Source organism: Ranitomeya imitator, chromosome 5 (genome assembly GCF_032444005.1).
Source record: "Ranitomeya imitator isolate aRanImi1 chromosome 5, aRanImi1.pri, whole genome shotgun sequence".
In the NCBI taxonomy this organism is placed as follows: domain Eukaryota; kingdom Metazoa; phylum Chordata; class Amphibia; order Anura; family Dendrobatidae; genus Ranitomeya; species Ranitomeya imitator.
The window spans coordinates 431,469,012-431,496,434 of record NC_091286.1 but is presented as its reverse complement, the minus strand read 5'-3'; the positions used below and the strand labels follow the sequence as shown (position 1 = coordinate 431,496,434).

Below are 27,423 nucleotides of genomic sequence, written 5' to 3'. Positions count from 1 at the left end.
AGCCACATAGTATATGGCAGCCATGTAGTATATAGCACAGCCCACGTAATATATAGCACAGCCCACTTAGTATATAACACAGGCCACGTAGTATATAACACAGCCCATGCAGTATATAACATTGCCTACGTAGTACATAGCAGCCAGGCAGTATATAACACAGCCCACGTAATATATAGCACAGCCCACGTAGTATATAACATCGGGTATTCTAGAATATGTATGTATGTAGCGCTTAACACAGCCACGTAGTATATAGCACAGTCACGTAGTATATAGCACAGACAGTCACGTAGTATATAGCACAGACAGCCACGTAGTATATAGCACAGCCACATAGTATATAGCAGCCACATAGTATATAGTAGCTACATAGTATGTAGCACAGCCCACGTAACACAGACAGCCATGTAGTATATAGCACAGCCACGTAGTATATAGCAGCCACATAGTATAAAGCACAGCCACATAGTATATGGCAGCCACATAGTATATAGCAGCCACATAGTATATAGCAGCCACATTGTATATAGCACAGTCCACGTAATACAGACAGCTACATGGTATATAGCACAGCCACGTAGTATATAGCAGCCACATAGTATATAGCAGCCACATAGTATATAGCACAGCCCACGTAACACAGACAGCCACGTAGTATATAGCACAGCCACGTAGTATATAGCAGTGCCCACATAGTATATAGCAGCTAGGCCATATATAACACAACCCATGTAATATATAGCACAGCCTACGTAGTATATAACACAGGCCACGCAGTATATAACACAGCCCATGTAGTATAGAGCAGGGTGGGCACCATATCCCTGTTAAAAAAAGAATTAAAATAAAAATAGTTACATACTCGCCCTCCATCGTACACCGAAGCTGTCCCAAGCGATGCGGCCGCCAGCTTCCGTTCCCAGTGATGCATTGTGAAATAACTGAGATGACTTAGCGGTATCTCTGGGAACGGAAGCTGGCGGCAGCATCGCGCGCATCAGTGGACGTCGGAAGGTGAGAATAGCACAGTTTTTTATTTTTTTTATTTTTAACATTATATCTTTTTACTACTGATGCTGCAATAATAGTAAATTTGCCCAAACTTATACATGCCACTGAATATATCTTTTTATTTTTCTTTATAATGCAGCACAAAATATTAGTCAGTGTACACATTTGCTAAATTACCCCCATTGAAGGTAGATTGTAATGAATAATAAATAAAATAATTCTACAGTACTTACTCCCCTACCTCTGAAGATGCCTCTGTTAGACCAGTCCACTTCAGGATAGCAACAGCAAGGAAAAGATAGACACTCACATTGCTCCAGTCCATCATCTGTAAAGAAAAGGCCAACATTACTAATAAGGAATATATCATGTTTCATAAAGCTGACTGATAAGGGAATGCTCGGTATCGTCAGTAGAACTATGGTTTAAAAGAGTTGGCCACTTTATCTTTAGGTGTTGGGGAGGAATCATCCTCTTTTTTTCTCTATTGATATGGCCATAGTAGCAATTGTTTTTTTGCAGGATGTGTTGCATTTTTTAGTTTTTCCATTCATTTTACCATATATTGTTCTGAAATGGAAAAAAAATCTGTGTTGGATAGAATTAAATAAAACCAGCAATTATGCTATAGTTTTTTAGTTTTCGTTTTTACAACTTTCTCTTTGGATGAAAAAGGACCTGGTAACTATGTTCTATGGATCAGTATGGTTATGGTGAACAAAATTTATATGCATTTCTTTACTCATTTAAAAATCTTTTCTTAAAAAAAAATGTTGCCTTAATCACCATGTTCTGAAAGCCATACTTTTTTATTGTCAAAAGAGGACTTATTTTTGATGGAACAATCTTTACATTTTATATTGGGATTATGTGACTTTCCAATCTATCATTTTGGGTAGGAATAAGAACAAATCAAAGCCGCACAAATCTGCCAATGTGGGTACAAACCTCTGGATCCACTAGCAAGCAGATCCCAAAATACAAAAAGCCAAAATGAAAGCAGCACGTCCTTCAAAAAAACTCAGACAAATATTTATTCCATGGCCAAGGTATGCAAAGTTTCAGTTCTAAGGGCTCATACCCATCACCGTTAAAAAAAGTCCGATTTTGAACGAGTGTCATGCGATTTTCATGTGAGTACAATCTGATTTTTAACACATAGCATCCGATTTACATCTGATTTCCTTGCTAATGCGACACAATTGCAATGCGATTTTATTTTTAACATGAACTTTACATAGACCAATTCTCTATGTAATTTACACATAGTTTTCCAAGGAAATGCTTTGTGTGTAGTTTACTGTATATGTTTTTTTAGTAAATAAATTGCTGCTGGATGGCAAACTTTATAGAAGTTTATAGAAGCTAGACTTCAGAGGTGTACAAGCATGTTAAGCCCAGGTTCCATGAGTAGGTCTCCAGTTACGATGATGTAAATTCACTCTGTGGGGGGTAAAATGGCCATGAAAAGGAACACCCTCCAAAATGCAAATCTATGAAATTCTGCTGTCACAATTGTTAGCTGCATCTAAAGGTACCGTCACACTAGACGATATCGCTAGCGATCCGTGACGTTGCAGCGTCCTGGCTAGCGATATCGTCCAGTGTGACAGGCAGCAGCGATCAGGCCCCTGCTGTGCTGTCGCTGGTCGGGGAAGAAAGTCCAGAACTTTGTTTCATCGCTGGACTCCCCGCAGACATGGCTGAATCGGCGTGTGTGACACCGATTCAGCGATGTCTTCACTGGTAACCAGGGTAAACATCGGGTTACTAAGCGCAGAGCCGCGCTTAGTAACCCGATGTTTACCCTGGTTACCATCGTTAAAGTAAAAAAAACAACCGCTACATACTTACCTACCGCTGTCTGTCCCCGGCGCTCTGCTTCTCTGGTCTGGCTGTGAGCACAGCGGCCGGAAAGCAGAGCGGTGACGTCACCGCTCTGCTTTCCGGCTGCCCGGCGCTCACAGCCAGACCAGAGAAGCAGAGCGCCGAGGACAGACAGCGGTAGGTAAGTATGTAGCGGTTGTTTTTTTTACTTTAACGATGGTAACCAGGGTAAACATCGGGTTACTAAGCGTGGTCCTGCGCTTAGTAACCCGATGTTTACCCTGGTTACCGGGGACCTCGGGATCGTTGGTCGCTGGAGAGCTGTCTGTGTGACAGCTCTCCAGCGACCAAACAGCGACGCTGCAGCGATCCGGATCATTGTCGGTATCGCTGCAGCGTCGCTTAGTGTGACGGTACCTTTAGGCTAGGTTCACATTGTGTTAGGGCAATCCGTTAAGCGCATAGCGCTAGCGGATTGTGCTAATGCAAAGTTTATTTTGGGTCCGCGTTCACCGTCCCTGCTAGCGCAGATCCCCGATCTGCGCTAGCGAGGGACGGACCTCGGACGCACCTCGAACGCTGCAAGCAGCATCCGAGGTCCGTCACAAAAGAACGGCACATCCCTAGTGCGTGCCAAAAATGGCATGCGCTATCGATGCGCTAGAGGCACAAATCACATTGCTGTCAAAGGGTGCGCTAACAAACCCATTGCACGACGTTAATTGCGACATTTTCGCCGTGCAACGCAGTCCATTAGCGTTAACCCATTAACGCAATGTGAACCTCGCCTAAGAGCTTAGCCTGAAGAGATTAGAGCTAGCTATGATCGCAGAAACTATTAGGGCACAAGCCCCACTTTCAAGAATTGCTGCAGTTTTGGTGCCGCGTATTTATGAAGCATCAAAACTGCAGGGGCGAGATGTTACAGCATAGTGTATGTGATTCATAGAAATTCCATGTCCACTCTGCATGTATGTGCATCTGTGGATTACCTGCGGAAACGTCTTTCAGGACCGACCGCAGCATGTCAATTTCTCTTATAGAGACGCCAGTCACCGTGAGAGAAATTTCACCCATACAATGTATTGGATTGGTTCAGTGAACACATGTGGATTTACCTGCATTCAATAGAATGCATCGTTTTGGAAGCAGCGAAAATATGCTGCATCCAAAACGCTGCTACTTCTGGATCATGTGCACATAGCCTTATTGGGTGCTTGCTGTATAAGACAGCTGTCTGGAGCAGACTTAGCTTTTGAGACTGCTCCATACATGCAGTGGGCACATCCACTCTATATGAGCACCAAATATCACCAAGGATTTAAAAGCAGGCTTCCTTGTTTTTGTAAAAAAAAAATTATTCTAAAATGTAAGATGTGTGAATGTGGCAAAAATGTAAGATGATATAAACATGTAGATGATTATGAGTACATAAATAGGTAGCTACGTATTGCACAAAAGACTCCTCCCAGTCCATAACTACGGAAACTAAGGCCGTGGTTCTTCATTTCCTTTTTTTTTAAGAGACTTGGCTCTTTTTTCTTGTGGTATTCGTTGATGATTCTCATGCCAAATTCTTCCAAATGGTGTACTTGTGTTGATGAAATTTGTGCAATATCAGAGCTGCTTTTTCTTCTTGATTTTTACATTTTTTGTACCTTTTTAGAACATAAACTAACAGGATCCTTTAAAACGTCACACAATCGTCATGCAATTATGCAAAAATACATTTTTCACTCTACTTGAGTACTGCAGTACAATTCTACAAATCTGTTATCCAATTCAAAAAGTCGCAGGTGATGAATTAGGATAAAACATCTGGATAAGGAAAACCATGCCCACATTGTTGAACAAATGAAAAAAAGTTAAGTCAGGTTAAAGCTGCAAATTAAATAATAAATAACGTGCAAATAAAAAAAAGTCACTTCTAGATCCATTTTTATTCCAGAAAAAAAGACACCAAGACATTGATGAATTGAGTCCCATGTGTTTTTTTTTTTAAATGTTGTTAATTTGGGAAAAATAATTTCTGGTAACACATTTTTTTCGTTACTGCCTCCAAATCCACATTAAGTGGAATTATAGTCTCATATGTGAGGAATGAATTTGCTGTAATAGATTTTACAAGCACAATCACACATCTTCAAACTTTCATAGCATACAGTGGCACTGGCTTACACTGTAGGTCCGGAATAAGAATGTCAAATATTTGAATTTACAACTGCAAAGTTTTGATAATAATTAATAAAATGTCATAAAATGATTTGTATTTGTCAGGGGCATCATTTTGGGGTACATATTACTTATTGACTAAGTGTTATTACCTCTTTGTGGGAAGGAATATAAACAAAATAACAGTTTTGCCGCTGTTTTTACATGTTTTAACTTTTACACTATTTACAATGTTGTTCCTTACCTTTGTTCCATGTGTTACAACTATTGATTGGGAATTAAATGCCTATCTGGTCCTTACTTGGACCGAAAGTTGATGATACCCCTTAAAAACAAAGTGATCAAACTTCTGAATTAGGGCACTTATTCAAGTGTTCTTCTCAGGATATGTAATTCCTAGTACCATCTATGGTTTATATTTCCCCTGGATAGTTGGAGAACCGACCATGGTTTATAATAAGATATGGGGTTGACAACACTTATACGAGGATTAGTAATTAAACATCCTCCCCAAGGAGCTAGACTCAACAGTCCTTTGTTTTGCACACTTTGTTCACTAATTTAATGATTTAAAAAAGTTAAGTATTATATACCTCACAATCTATGATTTTTAACCCAAAAGGTAGACTGTGGGCTGATTGTACCACAGCTATCTCTGTTAATATCTATTAACCTCTTCGTTACCTATAACGTATAGATACGTCAAAGGTCGTGTTCCGGCATTCCACAGTTGTTTTTCTTATTTTTACCGCGATCACTAAGTGCTAAAACTGACCTGCCACTATAGTTCTTTACGAATTTGCAGATATCAAACATGTATAGGTTATTTTTTATTTAAGTGGTGAAAAAAAAATCCAAAGATTATTAAAAAAGAAAAAGAAAGGTGCCATTTTCCAAGACCTATAGCGATCATGTCCATCATCTTCCACATTATCCATTCGGATGTGCAGAGATTTGAGATTCACCATCATCCCTACGTCCAGGAGTCCATCTCAAATGGTTTGATACCCATCTGGCGCAGCAACAAACTATCTCCCACTGTTATATCTCTTGTCTTTTTATATATTGTGGAACTTTGTGCGTGTAATTGAAGAGGGAAAAGAGGCTCATTGTGACAGAAAGCTTGGCCACCGTGAATCACATCATAAACTGCCAAGAGCACAGCCCTCTGCTGTACATCACATCAGGTAACCACAAAAGTGGCGTCACAGTGGCTGAGTGGTTAAGGCTCAAGATTCACAATCTAATGGGGTTTAACCACACAGGTTTGAATCATGTTTATGACACCACTTTAGTGGTAACCTCATGTGGTGTATGGCAGAGGACAAGGGATATAACAGTGGGAGATAGTTTCTTGATATGCCAGATGCATAGCAGACAGTTTGAGACAGGCTCCTGGATATAGGGCTGATAGTAAATCCCAAATCTTCGCACATCAGTACAGGTAATGTGGAAAATGATGGTTTGCTCAGTAGCTGCATCATAAGTAGAGGATGATGGTGGTGATAGTAATCATGAAGAAGCAGTGTGACCTTAAACAGAACAGTCTCTTTACTAATGATAATGGGGCAAGTTATTATATACAGATAGTAGGTAGTTAGTGTTCAGGTTCACACTCACACTTGAAAGTTAACTTATACCGGCAGACAGACAGGCAGATCTCTGTGGGACACTTGTTTCATCAAATCAGAAAATGTCTTCTTTAAGGCTGAGCTAAGCTTCTGATCTGGGATATTTTTTCACTTGAATGGGTCTAGGTATGTCAGTGTTTCCGTTAAATGTTTAAACTGTCACCACATGTACCAGAGACATGGACCTGTGAAAGCGCCCTAAAAGAGATAGGAAACAGGTCAGATGGAGTCTACACTTGAAGTGAATGTTTCCATTGGGGGTTTGTATTTATGTTTTGCTACATTTTTACACTAAACTATTTTTTTTATACAAAATGATTTGTTTTAGCATTACCATATTCCAAGAGCTATAACATCTTTATTTTTTGCCAACTAAGGTGTGTGAGCTCTTGATGTTTGTAGGACAAGATGTCATTTTCAGTGATACCATTTTTCTTTATTTATTTGACTTCTTGTGTTTTTTTTTCCGCTTTTTGGATGGTACGATGAAAAAAACAGCAGTTTTGCCTTGTTTTTTTGTTAACATATCTTACAGTGTTTACTGTACCGGTTAATTTGCATGAGATTTTTATAGTTCCCAAGTTTTTACTGACATGATGATACCAAGTATGTGTGTTTTTATGCATGCCCACGTAGACGGCTTAGGATCGTTGATTCCTTTAACGTAACAGATTTCCTTTAATTATATAGATTGAGCTTGTAGCAATTGTACATAGTAGCTGTTTGGCTTTTTATATAGCTCTCATTGTGTACTATTAACCAAATATTAACCAGCATGTGAATGATCATTAGGAATTCCACATTAAAGCATGCCTTTGCTATGTATTTAGCTTTGGTGTGTCTGATTCTTACAAATGCTCTCTTTCCTCCTACAATAGAGAAACCATGAATAGCTTTATAATATGTCTGTATGCATGCAGAAGTATAAAGAGACTCTATCGTCCCTTCGATGACCACATCCTGATTATTTGGACGTGAGGATATAAAAATAAACGGGCTGCCTAAATACACACATTTAATATGGCTTAATGTGCTTGCTTGGGTTTATTCATCCAAAAGACTGAATTTCCAAAAAAAGAATATGGTATACTAACAAAAATAAACCATAGCACCTGCCTTACAAAAGACACTTGATTAAGTGGTTGAAATTAGACTCGTGCAGAATTTGGAAGTGGGATCATTTGCTGCCTCCTTTTTCCTCACCCTGGCGCCCAAAACAAAATGCTGAGGTTAAAGGTGATTTAGGGGAAAAATATTTTAGGACTTTGTGGCTATTTTAGGATTTCTGGGGAGATCCTACCTTGTGACCTCTTTTGACTTTAGAAGGAGAGATGTATTAGCCCTTTGCTCTTTGCAATTTGCTGCTCACACAAGAAGTTCTCAAGAACTACAGCGAACAGTGTAGAATACATTGATTATAAAGAAGTCCATCCAGATTTAGGTCTGGGTCACATCATTAATTTGTGATAATATTACTCGTAAAATTGTTGTCCCAAAAATTGAGATTTGATTCAAAAGAAATCTCTTAAGAATATGTGTAAATCTTACTTTTGAGCCTCCAGTTGAAGTCTTAAAGCATTTGATTAGATAAAACATGATAATTATATTTTCTCAGAAGAATAATTTAATAATTTTGGGACATATAAATATAACTATAAAATGTAGCATACAAGGCAACATTTTTAGAAAAACATGATTTCTCAGAGAACGCCACAAGTCAGTTTATAATACAGCATTTTGCTCCTGTGTATATTATCTTCGATAATATGTTCCTGTTAAGAGAAAAGCCATTTATGGATCTGTCCTCCTAATCATCATTTACAATGTGTTAAACCTTTGTTGCTTTTCCAACTAAAACATAATCATTAAGAAACAGACTGTGTTGCATACTTCTTCCATAGCAAGGAAGAATAAATACAAATTTCAAGATAAATGACAGCACTGTAAAAGGATTTGGTGTTAGTAATTAAATATGGAAGCCCTATTGTGATATCAACATTTTATGATTTTTATATGCAACGGTAATAGGCATAGTTGGATTTTATAGGATTCTCAAGGATGAAGATATTAACATCTAAAGAAAAAAAGAGCCATTTATTGTTAGTGAACATCTATTGCCTATTCCTCAGTCAACTGAACTCTCTATATTAAATGGGAACTGTACATTCAATGAACTTTGCATAAATTAATCGTACAGCTGAATATAACAACTTTGTAATATAGCTTAATATCTTATCATTATCAGACAAATTTGGTTAAGTCCACAATTATGACACTTGTCCTCCCTCCTTTTCCTGAACTCACCATCCACTCTAAGGGTACCGTTACACTATACGATTTACCAACGATCACGACCAGCGATACGACCTGGCCGTGATCGTTGGTAAGTCGTTGTGTGGTCGCTGGAGAGCTGTCACACAGACAGCTCTCCAGCGACCAACGATGCCGAGGTCCCCGGGTAACCAGGGTAAACATTGGGTTACTAAGTGCAGGGCCGCGCTTAGTAACCCGATGTTTACCCTGGTTACCAGCGTAAAAAAAACCAAACACTACATACTTACATTCCGGTGTCTGTCCCTTGCCGTCTGCTTCCCGCACTGACTGACTGCCGGTCGTAAAGTGAAAGCACAGCACAGCGTGCTGTGCTCTGCTTTCACTTTATGGCCGGCAGTCAGTCAGTGCGGGAAGCAGACGGCAAGGGACCTGACGGACACCGGAATGTAAGTATGTACTGTTTGTTTTTTTTTACATTTACGATGGTAACCAGGATAAACATCGGTGTCACACACACCGATCCAGCGATGACAGTGGGAGATCCAGCGACGAAAGAATGTTCCAAACGATCTGCTACGACGTACGATTCTCAGCAGGGTCCCTGATCGCTGCTGCGTGTCAGACACAGCGATATCGTATGGATATCGCTGGAACGTCACGAATCGTACCGTCGCAGCGATCAAAATGGCACTGTGTGACGGTACAGGGCAGAGTCAGACAGTCATATTTCTCATGCAAGAATCGCATCATAAACCTTGTACTGTCTGCTCTCATCTCATGATCTGAGCTTGACAGCTGCATAGAAATACATCACGCTGTCATACTGAGGTCAGGAGAGGTGCCGGAGCAGTCTGTGCAGTGCGATTTGATTATCACCCGTGTTATATGGCAGTCTGTCTCTGACCTAAAAAATAGTTCAAATTTTAATTGCTCAGACAAAGCAGACTATCATTTCACCGTGGTATCATGCGCCACAGCCCGTTATACTCTATTCAGAAGGTAGGAGGAAGGAGGAGAAAGGAGCAGAGCGAGAAAACAAGCACAAAGTCAAAGACAGAAAAATCATGTTGAGCTTTCTAACAAGTCTTTTACCTCTAACCAACATTGAATTTATATCTACACTGATCAGTACTGCTGTGTATTCTTTTAATGCTTCTGCTGCTATGTGAACAAAAAAAGAAATGAAGAACAATAATTCCTGTTTGTGTGTTGTGTATGGCAGTCATCATAGCTGCCATTATACACCCACTAGTTCAGAGTGGATTGCACATAGAAAAAGAATCTCCAAGAGAGGAAACTGATACAAATGTAGGCTATAAGTCATATAATGGCTAGATATAATATTATTCCCTGTGTACTCACACCAGGCAATTTATTTTAAATGTATGGTCCCCTTTAAGGAGGCCACAAAGTTGTATAGGTTTTAAACAATGCAAACTTTTTACTTGTCTTTTCCCTGTTTCCAATAAACTTCCTTTTCCTTTTTTCTTTAAAAATATTTCACATAGGTCCATATCTCAAATAAAAAAAATTATGCATATGTTGTATACAAATTATGCTTAAGGAGTACCTATCATATTTATTTAAATGATAGGTACTACCTAACATGTGTAGCAGATTGATTGAGTGTGGGACCTGAGGCACCCACAGATCCCTTAAAAGCTACTCTGCTGTATGCTGCTCAACTGCCACAAATGCTCGGATCTCCTATCTGAATGTGCAGATAGAGCTCAATAAAAAGGTCATCAGAAAGTATATTATTATTATTTATTATTATAGCGCCATTTGTTCCATGGCGCTCTACATGTGAGAAGGGGTATACATAATAAAACAGGTACAATAATCTTAAATAATCCAAGTCACGATGAACTCATTCACCACAAAAGTTGCAGCTAACATTTTTGAGTGATTTGGGGGGGTCATAGGACTCCAAATTCCACCAATCTGCCTCACATTTTAGGCATGAACTATCATTAAAATAAATGAATGCAATAGTTTTAGAGGGTATCGTTTCTCCTTATGGAGAGTGACATACCATCTCTGGCTTGTCATGGTAAGGAGGCTTATTCGCCGTGCAATGCTCCTCTGGGAAATATAATATGCAAATTGCCTCTTCTGAGAAAAAGAGGACTTAAACTCTATAGTGCCACCTGTTGGAAGTAGCGACCCAGTCCAGAGCCTCTCACCTAGCCAAATTAGTTCTCATGCTTCGCAATGACGAGGGCCAACAGCCCAAAACACCGTACCAAGAAGGTACGATTACGGGTAGAATGTTGGAGTGGTTGGTTACCGACACACCAACGGTTCCAACATTCTACCTACTGCCAAAAATACATAAGGATAAGAACAACCCACTGGGTCGCCCTATCGTCTCGGGGATTGGGGGCATCAATGAGGCCATTTGCTGCTTTGTTGATTTCTATCTCCAGCGCTGTGTAGAAACCCTGCCTTAATTTATCAAAGATACCACAGACATTTTGACGCATCTTAACAACATACAATTGGAACAGGATATGTTCCTAGTGGTTTGTGACATTGAGTCACTATATACATCGATATTTCACTATCATGGGATCACGGCATCGAGGTCCTTCCTGGAGATGACAAATTTGGACGATCATTTGGTTACTTTTATTTTGGATCTTTTAAAATTTATTTTGACCCACAATTTTTTTACATTTAAAGATAGATTTTTCCTACAGCTGCAGGGAACAGCGATGGGGGCGACTTGTGCGCCCTCATACGCTAATTTGTTCCTGGAGCTGTGGGAGAAAGAGGTGGTCTACGAAATGGGGGACTTCTCTGCTGTGGTCTCATGCTCCAGATATATCGATGATATATTGTCTATATGGCAGGACTCAGAGACGTCATTGATTTCCTTTATGACAAATTTGAATGACAATCCGTATAATATCAAACTTACTTATAAATATAGCAAAAAGGAAGTGGAATTTCTTGATGTCTTGATACAGACAGACAGTAATGGATATTTGACTACTGATGTCTATCGTAAAAATACAGCGGTAAATGCCCTCCTTCATGCCTCCTCAGCGCATCATCCCCAGACGACCAGGGCGATACCGGTGGGGCAATTCCTTCGCATGAGGCGTATTTGTTCTGATGAGGGTAAGTTTCAGAATCAGGCAGGGATCCTTACTAGGCACTTACAACAACGTGGATACAACCATAAATGTATACGGAAGGGGTATAGGAGAGCTAACAGAGAGGTGAATTGCTAGTCAAAAGGAGGGTGTTACAACAAGATGAACCAATTAGACTTATTACAACATTTAATTCAAGATGGGCCAATATGATGGACATCTTGCGTCCATCTTGCGTAAACATTGGTCTATCCTGTGAGCAGATGAAGATCTGAGTAGGTATCTGCCCGAGAACCCTTCTGTGACTTGGAGACGTTCAAAAAACTTGAAGGATTTATTGACACGAAGTCACTATGTGGCACCACAGAAGTCCCATTTTTCTGCACGTGTAGGCCCAACTTGGGGGTCCTTTCAATGGTGACTGCTCTGCATGTCAGTACATTGAAAGGTCATTTACATTCGACAATAGTGTTGCTACTAGGACTTATAAAATGACACACCATATATCCTGTACTATGGATATGGTGGTATATTATGGCTATTGTCCATGTAAATTAATATATGTCAGGATGACGACCAGACAGTTGAGGGTCAGGACCCTGGAACATGCCAGGGATATAAAAAATGCAGCAATGGCCCATAACTCCTCAATTCTAAAAACCATACCTAAACACTTCCGTATCCACTATAATAGAAACCCAAAAGCGTTCAGGGTTAAGGGCATAGATAGGGTGCAACTGGGAATTTGAGGGGGGAACTATAAAAAGGAACTCTTGAAAAGGGAAACCAAATGCATGGTCTGCCTCGATACAGTTGCCCCTAAAGGCCTGAATGAGGCATTAAGCTTCAAGTCCTTCATTTCAGAAGTAGGCGCAAATTTAATGTTTGTTTTTTTCTTTAATTTATGGTTGTTGTGTTCTGCTTTTAAACTTGTTTTCTTTTATTTCGATTGTAGTTATACAAAATAGTTGTGCATTGTTGTTTACACACGTTTCTGGACCATCTGGCGGAATATTTGGGAGAATAAGGAGGCTATTGTCTTGGAATATTGTATGGACTTGGAAATCCATGCATGAAGATCTTTTGGACCAACTATGTTATGAATATTGCAGCCCATTACAAGACTGATTGTTTTATGTGATATATTATAATATTCTTTATAAGATTAGTAATAATGATGTGACTAATATGTCTGTAATCATTTATGTCTGGGGGATTTGGAGTAGGCGCCATGGAATCTTTACTGGCATAGTCCCACTCCCCATGTATTTCTTACTGTCTGTATGGGCAATTATTTTCTGTGTGCCGCACGGTAGGATACACAATGTTGATGTATATACTTTAGTTGGTCTGACGAGCATGTGTGCTGGGTCCACAATATGTATTCCTCCCCTAGGGCCAAGTTACCGTATATTTTGTAAATTTTGATCTACCTTTGGTCTTATTGTTGGGAGTCTTTCATGGCATTTGTTTGACACTTTACGTGCCATTGATCTGATCTTTTATTCCTGGACATACACGCCCACCTTTTCTCACCTTATACCTGGCCGGAGCGCGCACTGCACATGCGCTGCTTCGCGCGGTGGTGGGTGGCGCTCAGCCATGGTGACGCGTTGCCATGGTCACGGGTCTTGTCATCTGACCGAATCATGTGACGTGGTGATGCGCACCTTGAGCGCCGCTCTCCTCGGCGTATCGCAACATGGTGGTGGCGCGCCGCACACGGCTGCAGGTAATTATATCACAACTTTTTAGTATTTAAAGGGGTCACATATGTTGCTTACTCACCTCCTGATGAAGCCACTGTTGTGGTGAAGCGCGTGTCGAGGTGTCCATTGTTATGACCTGGTGGTTAAGAGGCCACACTGAAATGACCTGGTGGCTAAAACGCAACATGGAACGAGCTCTGAGAAGGTGGTATCTCTACTGACCGCAGTCCCTAATCCTAACAACACAACTAGAAATAGCCGAGGGATGTTCCTGACACTCCCTAGACACCTCGTCACAGCCTAAGATATAACTACCCCTAAAGAAGGAAATAGAAAGCTATCTTGCCTCAGAGAAACCCCCAAAAGGAAAGATAGCCCCCCACAAATATTGACAGTGAAAGGAGAGGGAAATGACGAACACAGAAATGAAATTAGAATTCAGCAAAGGGGAGGCCAATACTAAACTAGATAGACAGAGAGCAAAGGATACTGTGCGGTCAGTATTAAAAACTACAAAATCCACGCAGATTTTACAAAAATGAACTCCACACCGACTCACGGTGTGGAGGGGCAAATCTGCTTTCCCAGAGCTTCCAGCTAGCCTAAATAAGACATAGTGACAAGCTGGACAAAAGAGACAAAATGCAAAGCAATAGAGTCCAAACAAATGGACAAACAAACTAGCAAAACTTATCTTTTGCAGACAAGGACTGGCCATATGAGAAATCCAAGAGAAGAATCAAATCCAACCAAGAACATTGACAGCAGGCATGGACTAAAGCCCAGAGCAGGTTTAAATAGCAAACTCAGGAAGGCGATTAGTGAAGGCAGCTGCTACAGCTACCTAACGGAGCAGCAGTTCCACTCGAAACCACCAGAGGGAGCCCAAGGGCAGAACTCGCAAGCACACCATTAGCAACCACAGAAGGGAGCTCCAGAACGGAATTCACAACAGTACCACCCCCCTTGAGGAGGGGTCACCGAACCTTCACCAGAGCTCCCAGGCCGATTAGGATGAGCCAAATGGAAAGCATGAACCAAATCGGGAGCATGAACATCGGAGGCAACAACCCAAGAATTATCCTCCTGGCCATAACCCTTCCACTTGACCAGATACTGAAGCTTCCGCCTCGAAAAACGAGAATCCAAAATCTTCTCTACCACATATTCCAATTCCCCCTCAACCAACACCGGAGCAGGAGGATCAACGGAGGGAACCATAGGTACCACATATATCCGCAACAAAGATCTATGGAACACATTATGAATGGAAAAGGAAGCTGGAAGGGCCAAACGAAAAGACACTGGATTGATAATTTCAGAAATCTTATAAGGCCCAATAAAGCGAGGCTTGAACTTGGGGGAAGAAACCTTCATAGGAACATGACGAGAAGACAACCAGACCAAATCCCCAACACGAAGCCGGGGACCAACACACCGACGACGGTTAGCAAAACGCTGAGCCTTCTCCTGAGACAATGTCAAATTGTCCACCACGTGAGTCCAAATTTGCTGCAACCTGTCCACCATGGAATCCACACCACGACAATCAGAAGGCTCAAGCTGCCCTGAAGAAAAACGAGGATGAAAACCAAAGTTACAAAAAAAAGGCGAGACCAAAGTAGCAGAACTAGCCTGATTATTAAGGGCAAACTCGGCCAACGGCAAAAAGGTCACCCAATCATCCTGATCAGCAGACACGAAGCATCTCAAATAGGTTTCCAAGGTCTGACTGGTTCGCTCTGTTTGGCCATTTGTCTGAGGATGGAATGCAGAAGAAAAAGACAAATCAATGCCCATTCTAGCACAAAAGGACCGCCAAAACCTAGAAACGAACTGGGAACCTCTGTCAGATACAATATTCTCTAGAATACCATGCAAACGAACCACATGCTGAAAAAATAATGGAACCAAATCAGAAGAGGAAGGCAACTTAGGCAACGGCACCAAATGGACCATCTTAGAAAACCGGTCACAAACCACCCAGATAACAGACATCTTTTGAGAAACAGGAAGATCAGAAATAAAATCCATGGAAATATGCGTCCAGGGCCTCTCAGGAATAGGCAAAGGCAAAAGCAACCCACTGGCACGGGAACAGCAAGGCTTAGCCCGAGCACAGGTCCCACAGGACTGTACAAACGAACGCACATCCCGCGACAAGGAAGGCCACCAAAAGGACCTAGCCACCAAAACTCTGGTACTGAAAATCCCAGGGTGACCAGCCAACACCGAACAATGAACCTCAGAAATTACCCTACTAGTCCATCTATCAGGAACAAACAATTTCCCCACAGGACAGTGGTCAGGTTTATCAGCCTGAAACTCCTGAAGTACCCGCCGTAAATCAGGGGAGATGGCAGAAAGAATCACCCCCTCCTTGAGGATCCCAGCCGGCTCAAGAACTCCCGGAGAATCAGGCAAAAAACTTCTAGAAAGGGCATCAGCCTTCACATTCTTAGATCCAGGAATATACGAGACCACAAAATCAAAACGTGAGAAAAACAGAGACCACCGAGCCTGTCTAGGATTCAACCGCTTAGCAGACTCGAGGTAAATCAGATTCTTGTGATCAGTCAAGACCACCACGCGATGCTTGGCTCCCTCAAGCCAATGTCACCACTCCTCAAATGCCCACTTCATAGCCAACAACTCTCGATTGCCGACATCATAATTACGCTCAGAAGACGAAAATTTTCTGGAGAAGAAGGCACATGGTTTCATCAAAGAGCCATCAGAATTTCTCTGAGACAAAACGGCCCCTGCCCCAATCTCAGAAGCATCAACCTCAACCTGAAAAGGGAGAGAAACATCTGGCTGACGCAACACAGGGGCAGAAGTAAAACGACGTTTAAGCTCCTGAAAGGCCTCAACAGCCGCAGAGGACCAATTTACCACATCAGCGCCCTTCCTCGTCAAATCGGTCAGAGGCTTCACCACACTAGAAAAATTAGCAATAAAGCGACGATAAAAATTGGCAAAGCCCAAAAATTTCTGAAGGCTCTTTACAGATGTAGGTTGAGTCCAATCATGAATGGCCTGGACTTTAACAGGGTCCATTTCAAAAGCCGAGGGAGAAAAAATGAAACCCAAAAAAGAAACCCTCTGAACTCCAAAGAGGCACTTAGACCCCTTCACAAACAACGCATTAGTACGAAGGACCTGAAACACCATCCTAACCTGCTTCACATGAGACTCCCATTCATCGGAGAAAACCAAAATATCATCCAAATACACAATCATAAATTTATCCAGATAATTCCCGAAGATATCATGCATAAAGGACTGAAATACCGATGGAGCATTAGAGAGCCCGAATGGCATCACAAGATATTCAAAATGGCCTTCAGGCGTATTAAATGCTGTTTTCCATTCATCACCTTGTTTAATACGCACAAGATTATACGCCCCTCGGTGGTCGATTTTAGAAAACCAACTAGCACCCTTAATCCGAGCAAACAAATCAAAAAGCAAAGGTAACTGATACTGGAATTTGACAGTGATCTTATTGAGAAGGCGATAATCTATACAGGGTCTCAAGGAGCCATCCTTCTTGGCAACAAAAAAAAATCCCGCTCCCAATGGTGACGAAGACGGGCGAATATGCCCTTTCTCCAAGGACTCATTTACATAACTCCGCATAGCGGCATACTCTGGCACAGACAGATTGAAAAGTCGGCCCTTAGGGAACTTACAGCCAGGAATCAGATTAATGGCGCAATCGCAGTCCCTATGAGGAGGCAGGGAACTGGACTTGGGCTCATCAAATACATCCTGGAAATCCGACAGAAACTCAGGAACTTCAGAAGAAGGGGATGAGGAAATGGACATCAAAGGAATGTCACTATGTACTCCTCGACAACCCCAACCAGTTACAGACATAGATCTCCAATCCAGCACTGGGTTATGTTCCTGTAACCATGGAAAACCCAGCACAACAACATCATGCAAATTATGCAACACCAAAAAATGAATATTTTCCTGATGTGCTGGAGCCTTGCACATGGTTAACTGTGTCCAGTACTGAGGTTTATTCTTGGCCAATGGCGCAGCATCAATCCCCCTTAAGGGAATAGGACTCTGCAAAGGTTCCAAGGAAAAACCACAGCGCCTGGCAAACTCTAAGTCCATTAAGTTCAGGTCAGCGCCAGAATCCACAAATGCCATAACAGAAAAGGATGACAATGAGCAAATCAGGGTAACAGACAAGAGAAATTTAGGCTGCACAGTACTAATGGTAACAAACCTAGGGACCCTCCTAGTACGCTTAGGGCAATCAGAAATAGCATGAGCAGAATCACCACAGTAAAAACACAGGCCATTCTGACGTCTGAATTTCTGCCTTTCTGCTCTAGTCAAAATCCTATCACATTGCATAGGGTCAGGACTTCGCTCAGAGGACACTGCCATATGGTGCACCGCCTTGCGCTCACGCAAGCGCAGATCAATCTGAATGGCCAGAGACATAGACTCGCTCAAACCGACAGGCACAGGAAAGCCCACCATAACATCTTTAATGGTTTCAGAAAGACCTTTTCTAAAAATAGCAGCCAGCGCCTCTTCATTCCATTTAGTGAGCACAGACCATTTTCTAAATTTCTGGCAATATAACTCTGCCGCTTCCTGACCCTGACACAGGGCCAACAGTGTTTTCTCAGCATGCTCTACAGAGTTAGGTTCGTCATACAACAATCCGAGTGCCTGAAAAAATGCTTCTACATTCAATAATGCCGGATTCCCTGTTTCAAGAGCAAATGCCCAGTCTTGAGGATCACAACGCAGTAAGGATATGATGATTTTCACTTGCTGAATGGGATCACTAGAAGAACGGGGTTTCAAAGCAAAAAACAATTTGCAGCTATTTTTAAAGTTCAAAAACTTGGATCTGTCCCCAAAAAACAAATCAGGAGTAGGAATTCTTGGCTCTAGAGCCGGAGTCTGAACAATATAATCTTGGATACTCTGGACTCTTGCAGCAAGTTGATCCACACGAGAAAACAAACCCTGAACCTCCATACCAGAGCATATATCCAGCACCACCCAGATATCAAGAGGAAAAAAAAGGCAGAACAGAGCACAGAAAAAAAAATGGTTCAGAACTCTTTTTTTTCCTTCTTTTGAGATGCATTCAATTCATTCTTGGCCTGCTGTACTGTTATGACCTAGTGGTTAAGAGGCCACACTGAAATGACCTGGTGGCTAAAACGCAACATGGAACGAGCTCTGAGAAGGTGGTATCTCTACTGACCGCAGTCCCTAATCCTAACAACACAACTAGAAATAGCCGTGGGATGTTCCTGACACTCCCTAGACACCTCGTCACAGCCTAAGATATAACTACCCCTAAAGAAGGAAATAGAAAGCTATCTTGCCTCAGAGAAACCCCCAAAAGGAAAGATAGCCCCCCACAAATATTGACAGTGAAAGGAGAGGGAAATGACGAACACAGAAATGAAATTAGAATTCAGCAAATGGGAGGCCAATACTAAACTAGATAGACAGAGAGCAAAGGATACTGTGCGGTCAGTATTAAAAACTACAAAATCCACGCAGAGTTTACAAAAATGAACTCCACACCGACTCACGGTGTGGAGGGGCAAATCTGCTTTCCCAGAGCTTCCAGCTAGCCTAAATAAGACATAGTGATAAGCTGGACAAAAGAGACAAAATGCAAAGCAATAGAGTCCAAACAAATGGACAAACAAACTAGCAAAACTTATCTTTTGCAGACAAGGACTGGCCATATGAGAAATCCAAGGGAAGAATCAAATCCAACCAAGAACATTGACAGCAGGCATGGACTAAAGCCCAGAGCAGGTTTAAATAACAAACCCAGGCAAGGCGATTAGTGAAGGCAGCTGCTACAGCTACCTAACAGAGCAGCAGTTTCACTCAAAACCACCAGAGGGAGCCCAAGGGCAGAACTCGCAAACACACCATTAGCAACCACAGGAGGGAGCTCCAGAACGGAACTCACAACAGTCCATACTGCGGGATCACACTAAGGCCATCATGACCACAGGTATTATGCGTTTGCCATCCTAGTCAGATTATACTATGGGCTACTTACGCCATTCCAGGCTATAGGGTCTAGTGTAATAATAGGGTCTAGTGCAATAATATTTGAAGTGATCTTTCTAGCGACTCGGTGAGGATTTGTACACTGCACATTCATCCATTATTTGCCAGTAATGTGCTCTATATGGCATGTTTACATGGGCTCAGTTTGGTGTAGCATCCTGTGCTATTTTGATTAGGTCATTTGGTTGAGGTGTTATGTTCCCGTTATTTTCTCTTTCTGCCGAAACTAGCTTACAGATGGTAGCACCATCTGAATTGTACTCTTTGTGATTATTTTTGTATTATATGTATTTTGCACTATAATAATTTTATATCAATAAATTTTGTTATATTGGGAATCGCTCCTTCAGTTGTCTCTCCATTGGTATATGTGCATATGTGAAGGAAAAATCCCCCTTTCTTTGTTTTTTTCTTAACTAGTATATGAGGTGCTCTCTTTAAAGGGACTCTGTCACCTGAATTTGGAGGGAGCAATTTTCAGCCATAGGGGCGGGGTTTTCAGGTGTTTGATTCACCCTATCCTTACCCGCTGGCTGCATGCTGGCTGCAATATTGGATTGAAGTTCATTCTCTGTCCTCCGTAGTACAAGCCTGCGCAAGGCAATCTAGCCCTTCGCAGGCGTGTACCATGGAGGACAGAGAATGAACTTCAATCCAATATTGCAGCCAGCATGCAGCCAGTGTGTAAGGAAAGGGTGAATCAAACACCCGAAAACCCCACCTCTGTGGCTGAAAATTGTTCTCTCCAAATTCAGGTGACAGAGTCCCTTTAAGTATAAGCCAAAAACACCGTGTCTGCGAATTGAGATGCTGATTTGGCTTTTATCCTAAGTCATATTGCACGATTCGTTTAAAGGGTTGATTGTGACTTGTAGGATCACTACTTCCAACAGGTGGCGCTATAGAGTTTAAGTCCTCTTTTTCTCAGAAGAGGCAATTTGCATAATATAGTTTTAGAGTAAATTTTCGCTTTTAACATCTTACATGGAGAACTAGTTTGGGAACTACTGAAATCTTCTACCACTGCTGCAGATAATTGTATTAGAATCTGGCTTTGACCGGCTCTATGATAGCGACCATGCATTCTCAGCTGAAATGGTCAGGAGAGATATTCGTCACAGTATATGTATCTCTGACAATATGTAGTGCTAATTTTAACAACACAAAGATGTACCTACAAGAACTTACTCCTAAGTTGTACTACATGTAAGAATTTTCAATTATTTTGAAAAGTCAAGATTGATGCTACTACTTACGAAACCTATGACACTTATTTGCATATGTTTTTCAATTTTTCAAGTTAAACATTACCATTTGGTATAAAATGTCTAGCATGATGTTTCAATATGTCCTTATTATAATTTATTGATAATTTTGCAACAGCTAAACAAATAGAACATTTGGGAAACTAGTTTAATGGAAATAACTTTCTATAATACGCAACATTTACAAGAGAAACAGAGAAAAGCCCTAAAGTCCTTCCGAGTGATGTACCTACCATGTTTCCATTTACTGTAAAGGAATGAGTCACAGTGAGGTAAGCAGACCACAAAATACTTATTCTCTACGTCTGGAAATCAGTAATGGCTAATAAAAAGGTACACATTGCATACATAACTTGCTGGTTATTTTTACTGCAACACAATTAATGATATTTTTCTGGTAAAGACTATTTTAAACTTTAAGTCATATAAAGTACAAGCAAAAAAGCTCTCGGTCTTTATCTGTGAAATCTGTATGGAAGATTAGACTTTGCTGCCAGTAACTGGAGATTGCCTCTTTTAGACTGCTGGGATTTTGAATACACTGATGAAAACAGTACAAAGCAGGATTTGAAATCTAGTTCAAGGTGTTGGTCAGAAACAGAGGGCTCCCAAACATGTCAAAATCAAGGGTAGTCAAGGAAAAATATCATTTTATTTAGTCCTAATTGCCTAAACAATGCACTGGAGAAGTAAGGTGCTTCTTCTATGTATGGAGAAAAGTAAATAGGTCTATGTTCACCTAAAAAGGGTACAATTGAGTTTCATAGAGACGTATGTAGATATACTCACTCATAAACTGTAGCTATATATATCCGTCAGGCATTAGGTAACCACTAGTGTTGAGCGATACCGTCCAATATTTGAAAGTATCGGTATCGGATAGTATCGGCCGATACCCGAAAAGTATCGGATATCGCCGATACCGATATCCGATACCAATACAAGTCAATGGGACACCAAGTATCGGAAGGTATCCTGATGGATCCCAGGGTCTGAAGGAGAGGAAACTCTCCTTCAGGCCCTGGGATCCATAGTGAGGTGTAAAATAAAGAATTAAAATAAAAAATATTGTTATATTCACCTCTCCGGCGGCCCCTGGAACATCACCGCGAGGAACCGGCATCTGGCAGGCTTCTTTGTTCAAAATGAGCGCCTTTAGGACCTGCGGAATGACGTCGCGGCTTCTGATTGGTCGCGTGCCGCCCATGTGACCGCCACGCGACCAATCAGAAGCCGCGACGTCATTCCACAGGTCCTAAAGGTGCTCATTCTAGGAATTTATCTGAGGAATGACGTCGCGGCTTCTGATTGGTCGCGTGGCGGTCACATGGGCGGCACGCGACCAATCAGAAGCCGCGACGTCATTCCGCAGGTCCTAAAGGTGCTCATTTTGAACAAAGAAGCCTGCCGGACACCGGTGACTCGCGGTGATGTTCCAGGGGCCGCCGGAGAGGTGAATATAACAATATTTTTTATTTTAATTCTTTATTTTACACCTCCGATACCGATACCCGATACCACAAAAATATCGGATCTCGGTATCGGAATTCCGATACCGCAAGTATCGTCCGATACCCGATACTTGCGGTATCGGAATGCTCAACACTAGTAACCACTGATACTTGCAGCTACCTGAACATGACCTGTGCAGACTCTTCAACTCCAAGACACATCCAGCCTGGTACACGTGGCCTGTGCATTCACAATCTAACACATTCACCTCTGCTCGATGGATGCTCCCTCAGTAGACTGCCATAAAATTAAACTGCTTCCTGCTTTCTAGAGAAATACTGAAGGTGTTTCTAATCAAACACTGAAAAGCTGAAATATAACCCTGTCATTCCAAGCTATGCTCATAAATAAGCATGTGTATATATATATATATGTATATATCTATATTTACTGAGAAAATTGTTGCCGTCTTCAATACTTATTATATATATACAGTTGTGCTGAAAAGTTTACATAAGCTGGCAGAATTTTTGCTTTCTTGGCCTTTTTTTCAAAGAATATGAATGATAGCACCAAAACCTTTTCCGCACACATAGTTAATGGTTGGGTGAAGCCATTTATTGTCAAACTACTGTGTTTTAAATCATAATGACAACCTAAAACATCCAAATGACCCTGATCAAAAGTTCACACACCCCAATTCTTAATACCGTGTATTGCCCCCTCTAACATCAATGACAGCTTGAAGTCGTTTATGGTAGTTGTGGATGAGGTTCTTTATTTTCTCAGATGGTAAAGCTGCCCACTCTTCTTGGCAAAAAGCCTCCAGTTCCTGTAACATCCTGGGCTATCTAGCATGAACTGCGTGCTAGAGATCTCCCCAGAGTGGCTTAATGATAATGAGGTCAGGAGACTGAGATGGCCACTCCAGAACCTTCTCTTTGTTTTAGGCTAAGTGCACACGTTGCAGAATTGCAGCGAAAATTTCCGCGGCAATTCTGCGCCTCCTGCCGCGGGTATAGCGCATGCGGAATTGGCATGCATATTCCCGCAGAAAACTAGCATAATTAGCTTTCAGAATGCTAGCGTTTTCCAAGCGATCTGTAGCATCGCTTGGAAAACTGATTGACAGTTTGGTCACACTAGTCAGTGTTTGACAAGTGCGACCAACTTTTTACTATTGATGCAGCCTATGCCGCATCATTAGTAAAAGATAGAATGTTAAAAATAATAATAAAAAAAAAAGGTTATACTCACCTACCGCAAACAGCCGATCTCCTCAGCAGCTTCCGTTCCTATAGATGGTGTTTGTGCAGGACCTTCGATGACGCCGCGGTCACGGGACCGCGATGTCATCGCGGTCATGTGACCAAGACGTCATCGCAGGTCCTTCACACACCATCTACAGGAACGGAAGCGGTCGCGTGCAGCGCTGAGGGGCAGGAAGACTCCGGGGGCCATCGAAGGTGAGTATATCACGATTTTTTTATTTTAATTATTTTTTTTTAACAATTATATGGTGCCCAGTCCATGGAGGAGAGTCTCCTCTCCTCCACCCTGGGTACCAACCGCACATGATCTGCTTACTTTCCGCATGGTGGGCATAGCCCCATGCGGGAAGTAAGCAGATCAATGCATTCCTAGGTGTGCGGAATCCCCGCGATTCCGCAAATTTAATGAACATGCTGCGTTTTTTCTGGAATGCGAATCCGCTCAGGAAAAAATGCAGCATATGCACAAAAAATGCGGATTGCATTCTATTCAATAGGATGCTTATTGTGAGCATTTTTTTGCGTTTTTATAGCGAAAAAACATAAAAAATCTGCTACGTGTGCACACAGCCTTACTGTAGCCAATGACAGGTCGACTTGGTCTTGCATTTTGGATCGCTGTCATGTTGGAACGTCCAAGTGCGTCCAGCTTCCAGGCTGATGAGTGCAAATTTGCCTCCTGATAACGTGTTGCATTCATCTTTCCTTCAACTTTGACCAAATTTCTGTGGGTTTGTAGCTCACACATCCCCAAAACATCAGCGATTCACCTCCATGCTTTACAGTGGGAATGGTATTCCATTCATCATAGGCCTTGTTGACCTCTCTCCAAATGTAACATTTATAGTTGTGGCCAAAACGTTTAATTTTGGTCTCATCACTCCAAATTACCTTGTTCCAGAAGTGTTGATGCTTATCTCTGTGCTGTTTTGCATATTGCAGGTGAGATCCTTTGTGGCATTTGCGCAGTAATGGCTTTCTTCTGGCAACTCAACCATGCAGAGCATTTTTCTTCAAGTGCCTCCTTATTGTCCATCTTCCAACAGCCACACCGCTAGTTTTCAGAGTCCTGTATTTCAGCTCATGTTATTTGTAGGTTTGTCTTTGCATCCCAAACAATTTTCCTGGCAATTGTGGATGACATTTTTGTTGGACTATTTGACCATGGTTTTGTTTTTACAGAGCCCCTGATTTATCATTTGTTAATCACAGTTTGAGTGCTGCTGACTGGCATTATCAATTCCTTGGATATCTTTTTGTATCCCTTTCCTGTTTTATACAGTTCAACTACCTTTTCCCATAGATCCGTTGACAATTCGTTTGCTATCCCCATGACTCACAATCCAGATATGTCAGTGGATGAAAGATGCAGGAGTCTGTCTGGATCCCAGACTCTAACTCAGCTTTTATTAACACACTGTGAACAAGCAAATAGGTCACAGGTGAGGATGTTACCTTTAGTAGCCATTCAAACCCATTTGTGTCAACTTCTGTGCATGTTATCAGGCCAAAATCACCAGGGTATGTAAACTTTCGGTCAGGGTAATTTGGATGTTTTGGGTTGTCATTATGATTTAAAATGAGAAAGCAGAGTAGTTTGACAATAATTGGCTTCCCCAACTATTAACCATGAGTGGATAAAAAGTTCTGGTGTTATCATTCATATTCTCCGAAAAAGACCAAGGAACCAAAAATTCTGCCTTTTGCTTCCAGTATCCGTTCATCGTGGGACAGATGAATGGCTAACAAGGTCTCCCGATCTGACCCCTTTAGACTTTTATCTTTCTGGTCATCTGAAGGCAGTTGTCTGTGCTGTGAAGATACATAGTAACATACATAGTAACATAGTTAGTAAGGCCGAAAAAAGACATTTGTCCATCCAGTTCAGCCTATATTCCATCATAATAAATCCCCAGATCTACAGAACCTAATAATTGTATGATACAATATTGTTCTGCTCCAGGAAGACATCCAGGCCTCTCTTGAACCCCTCGACTGAGTTCGCCATCACCACCTCCTCAGGCAAGCAATTCCAGATTCTCACTGCCCTAACAGTAAAGAATCCTCTTCTATGTTGGTGGAAAAACCTTCTCTCCTCCAGACGCAAAGAATGCCCCCTTGTGCCCGTCACCTTCCTTGGTATAAACAGATCCTCAGCGAGATATTTGTATTGTCCCCTTATATACTTATACATGGTTATTAGATTGCCCCTCAGTCGTCTTTTTTCTAGACTAAATAATCCTAATTTCGCTAATCTATCTGGGTATTGTAGTTCTCCCATCCCCTTTATTAATTTTGTTGCCCTCCTTTGTACTCTCTCTAGTTCCATTATATCCTTCCTGAGCACCGGTGCCCAAAACTGGACACAGTACTCCATGTGCGGTCTAACTAGGGATTTGTACAGAGGCAGTATAATGCTCTCATCATGTGTATCCAGACCTCTTTTAATGCACCCCATGATCCTGTTTGCCTTGGCAGCTGCTGCCTGGCACTGGCTGCTCCAGGTAAGTTTATCATTAACTAGGATCCCCAAGTCCTTCTCCCTGTCAGATTTACCCAGTGGTTTCCCATTCAGTGTGTAATGGTGATATTGATTCCTTCTTCCCATGTGTATAACCTTACATTTATCATTGTTAAACCTCATCTGCCACCTTTCAGCCCAAGTTTCCAACTTATCCAGATCCATCTGTAGCAGAATACTATCTTCTCTTGTATTAACTGCTTTACATAGTTTTGTATCATCTGCAAATATCGATATTTTACTGTGTAAACCTTCTACCAGATCATTAATGAATATGTTGAAGAGAACAGGTCCCAATACTGACACCTGCGGTACCCCACTGGTCACAGCGACCCAGTTAGAGACTATACCATTTATAACCACCCTCTGCTTTCTATCACTAAGCCAGTTACTAACCCATTTACACACATTTTCCCCCAGACCAAGCATTCTCATTTTGTGTACCAACCTCTTGTGCGGCACGGTATCAAACGCTTTGGAAAAATCGAGATACACCACGTCCAATGACTCACCGTGGTCCAGTCTATAGCTTACCTCTTCATAAAAACTGATTAGATTGGTTTGACAGGAGCGATTTCTCATAAACCCATGCTGATATGGAGTTAAACAGTTATTCTCATTGAGATAATCCAGAATAACATCCCTCAGAAACCCTTCAAATATTTTACCAACAATAGAGGTTAGACTTACTGGCCTATAATTTCCAGGTTCACTTTTAGAGCCCTTTTTGAATATTGGCACCACATTTGCTATGCGCCAGTCCTGCGGAACAGACCCTGTCGCTATAGAGTCACTAAAAATAAGAAATAATGGTTTATCTATTACATTACTTAGTTCTCTTAGTACTCGTGGGTGTATGCCATCCGGACCCGGAGATTTATCTATTTTAATCTTATTTAGCCGGTTTCGCACCTCTTCTTGGGTTAGATTGGTGACCCTTAATATAGGGTTTTCATTGTTTCTTGGGATTTCACCTAGCATTTCATTTTCCACCGTGAATACCGTGGAGAAGAAGGTGTTTAATATGTTAGCTTTTTCCTCGTCATCTACAACCATTCTTTCCTCACTATTTTTTAAGGGGCCTACATTTTCAGTTTTTATTCTT

General features: G+C 41.5%; 1 protein-coding gene across 1 annotated transcript in view; it reads right to left on the bottom strand.

The window, feature by feature from the left end:
- Positions 1-27,423, bottom strand: part of OSTN (osteocrin) — a 71,724-nt gene that overhangs the window by 18,650 nt on the left and 25,651 nt on the right. Inside the window, exon 2 of the mRNA XM_069768044.1 lies at positions 1,256-1,342. Coding sequence (XP_069624145.1) covers positions 1,256-1,342 — 87 coding nt within the window. The remainder of the gene's footprint in view (positions 1-1,255; positions 1,343-27,423) is intronic.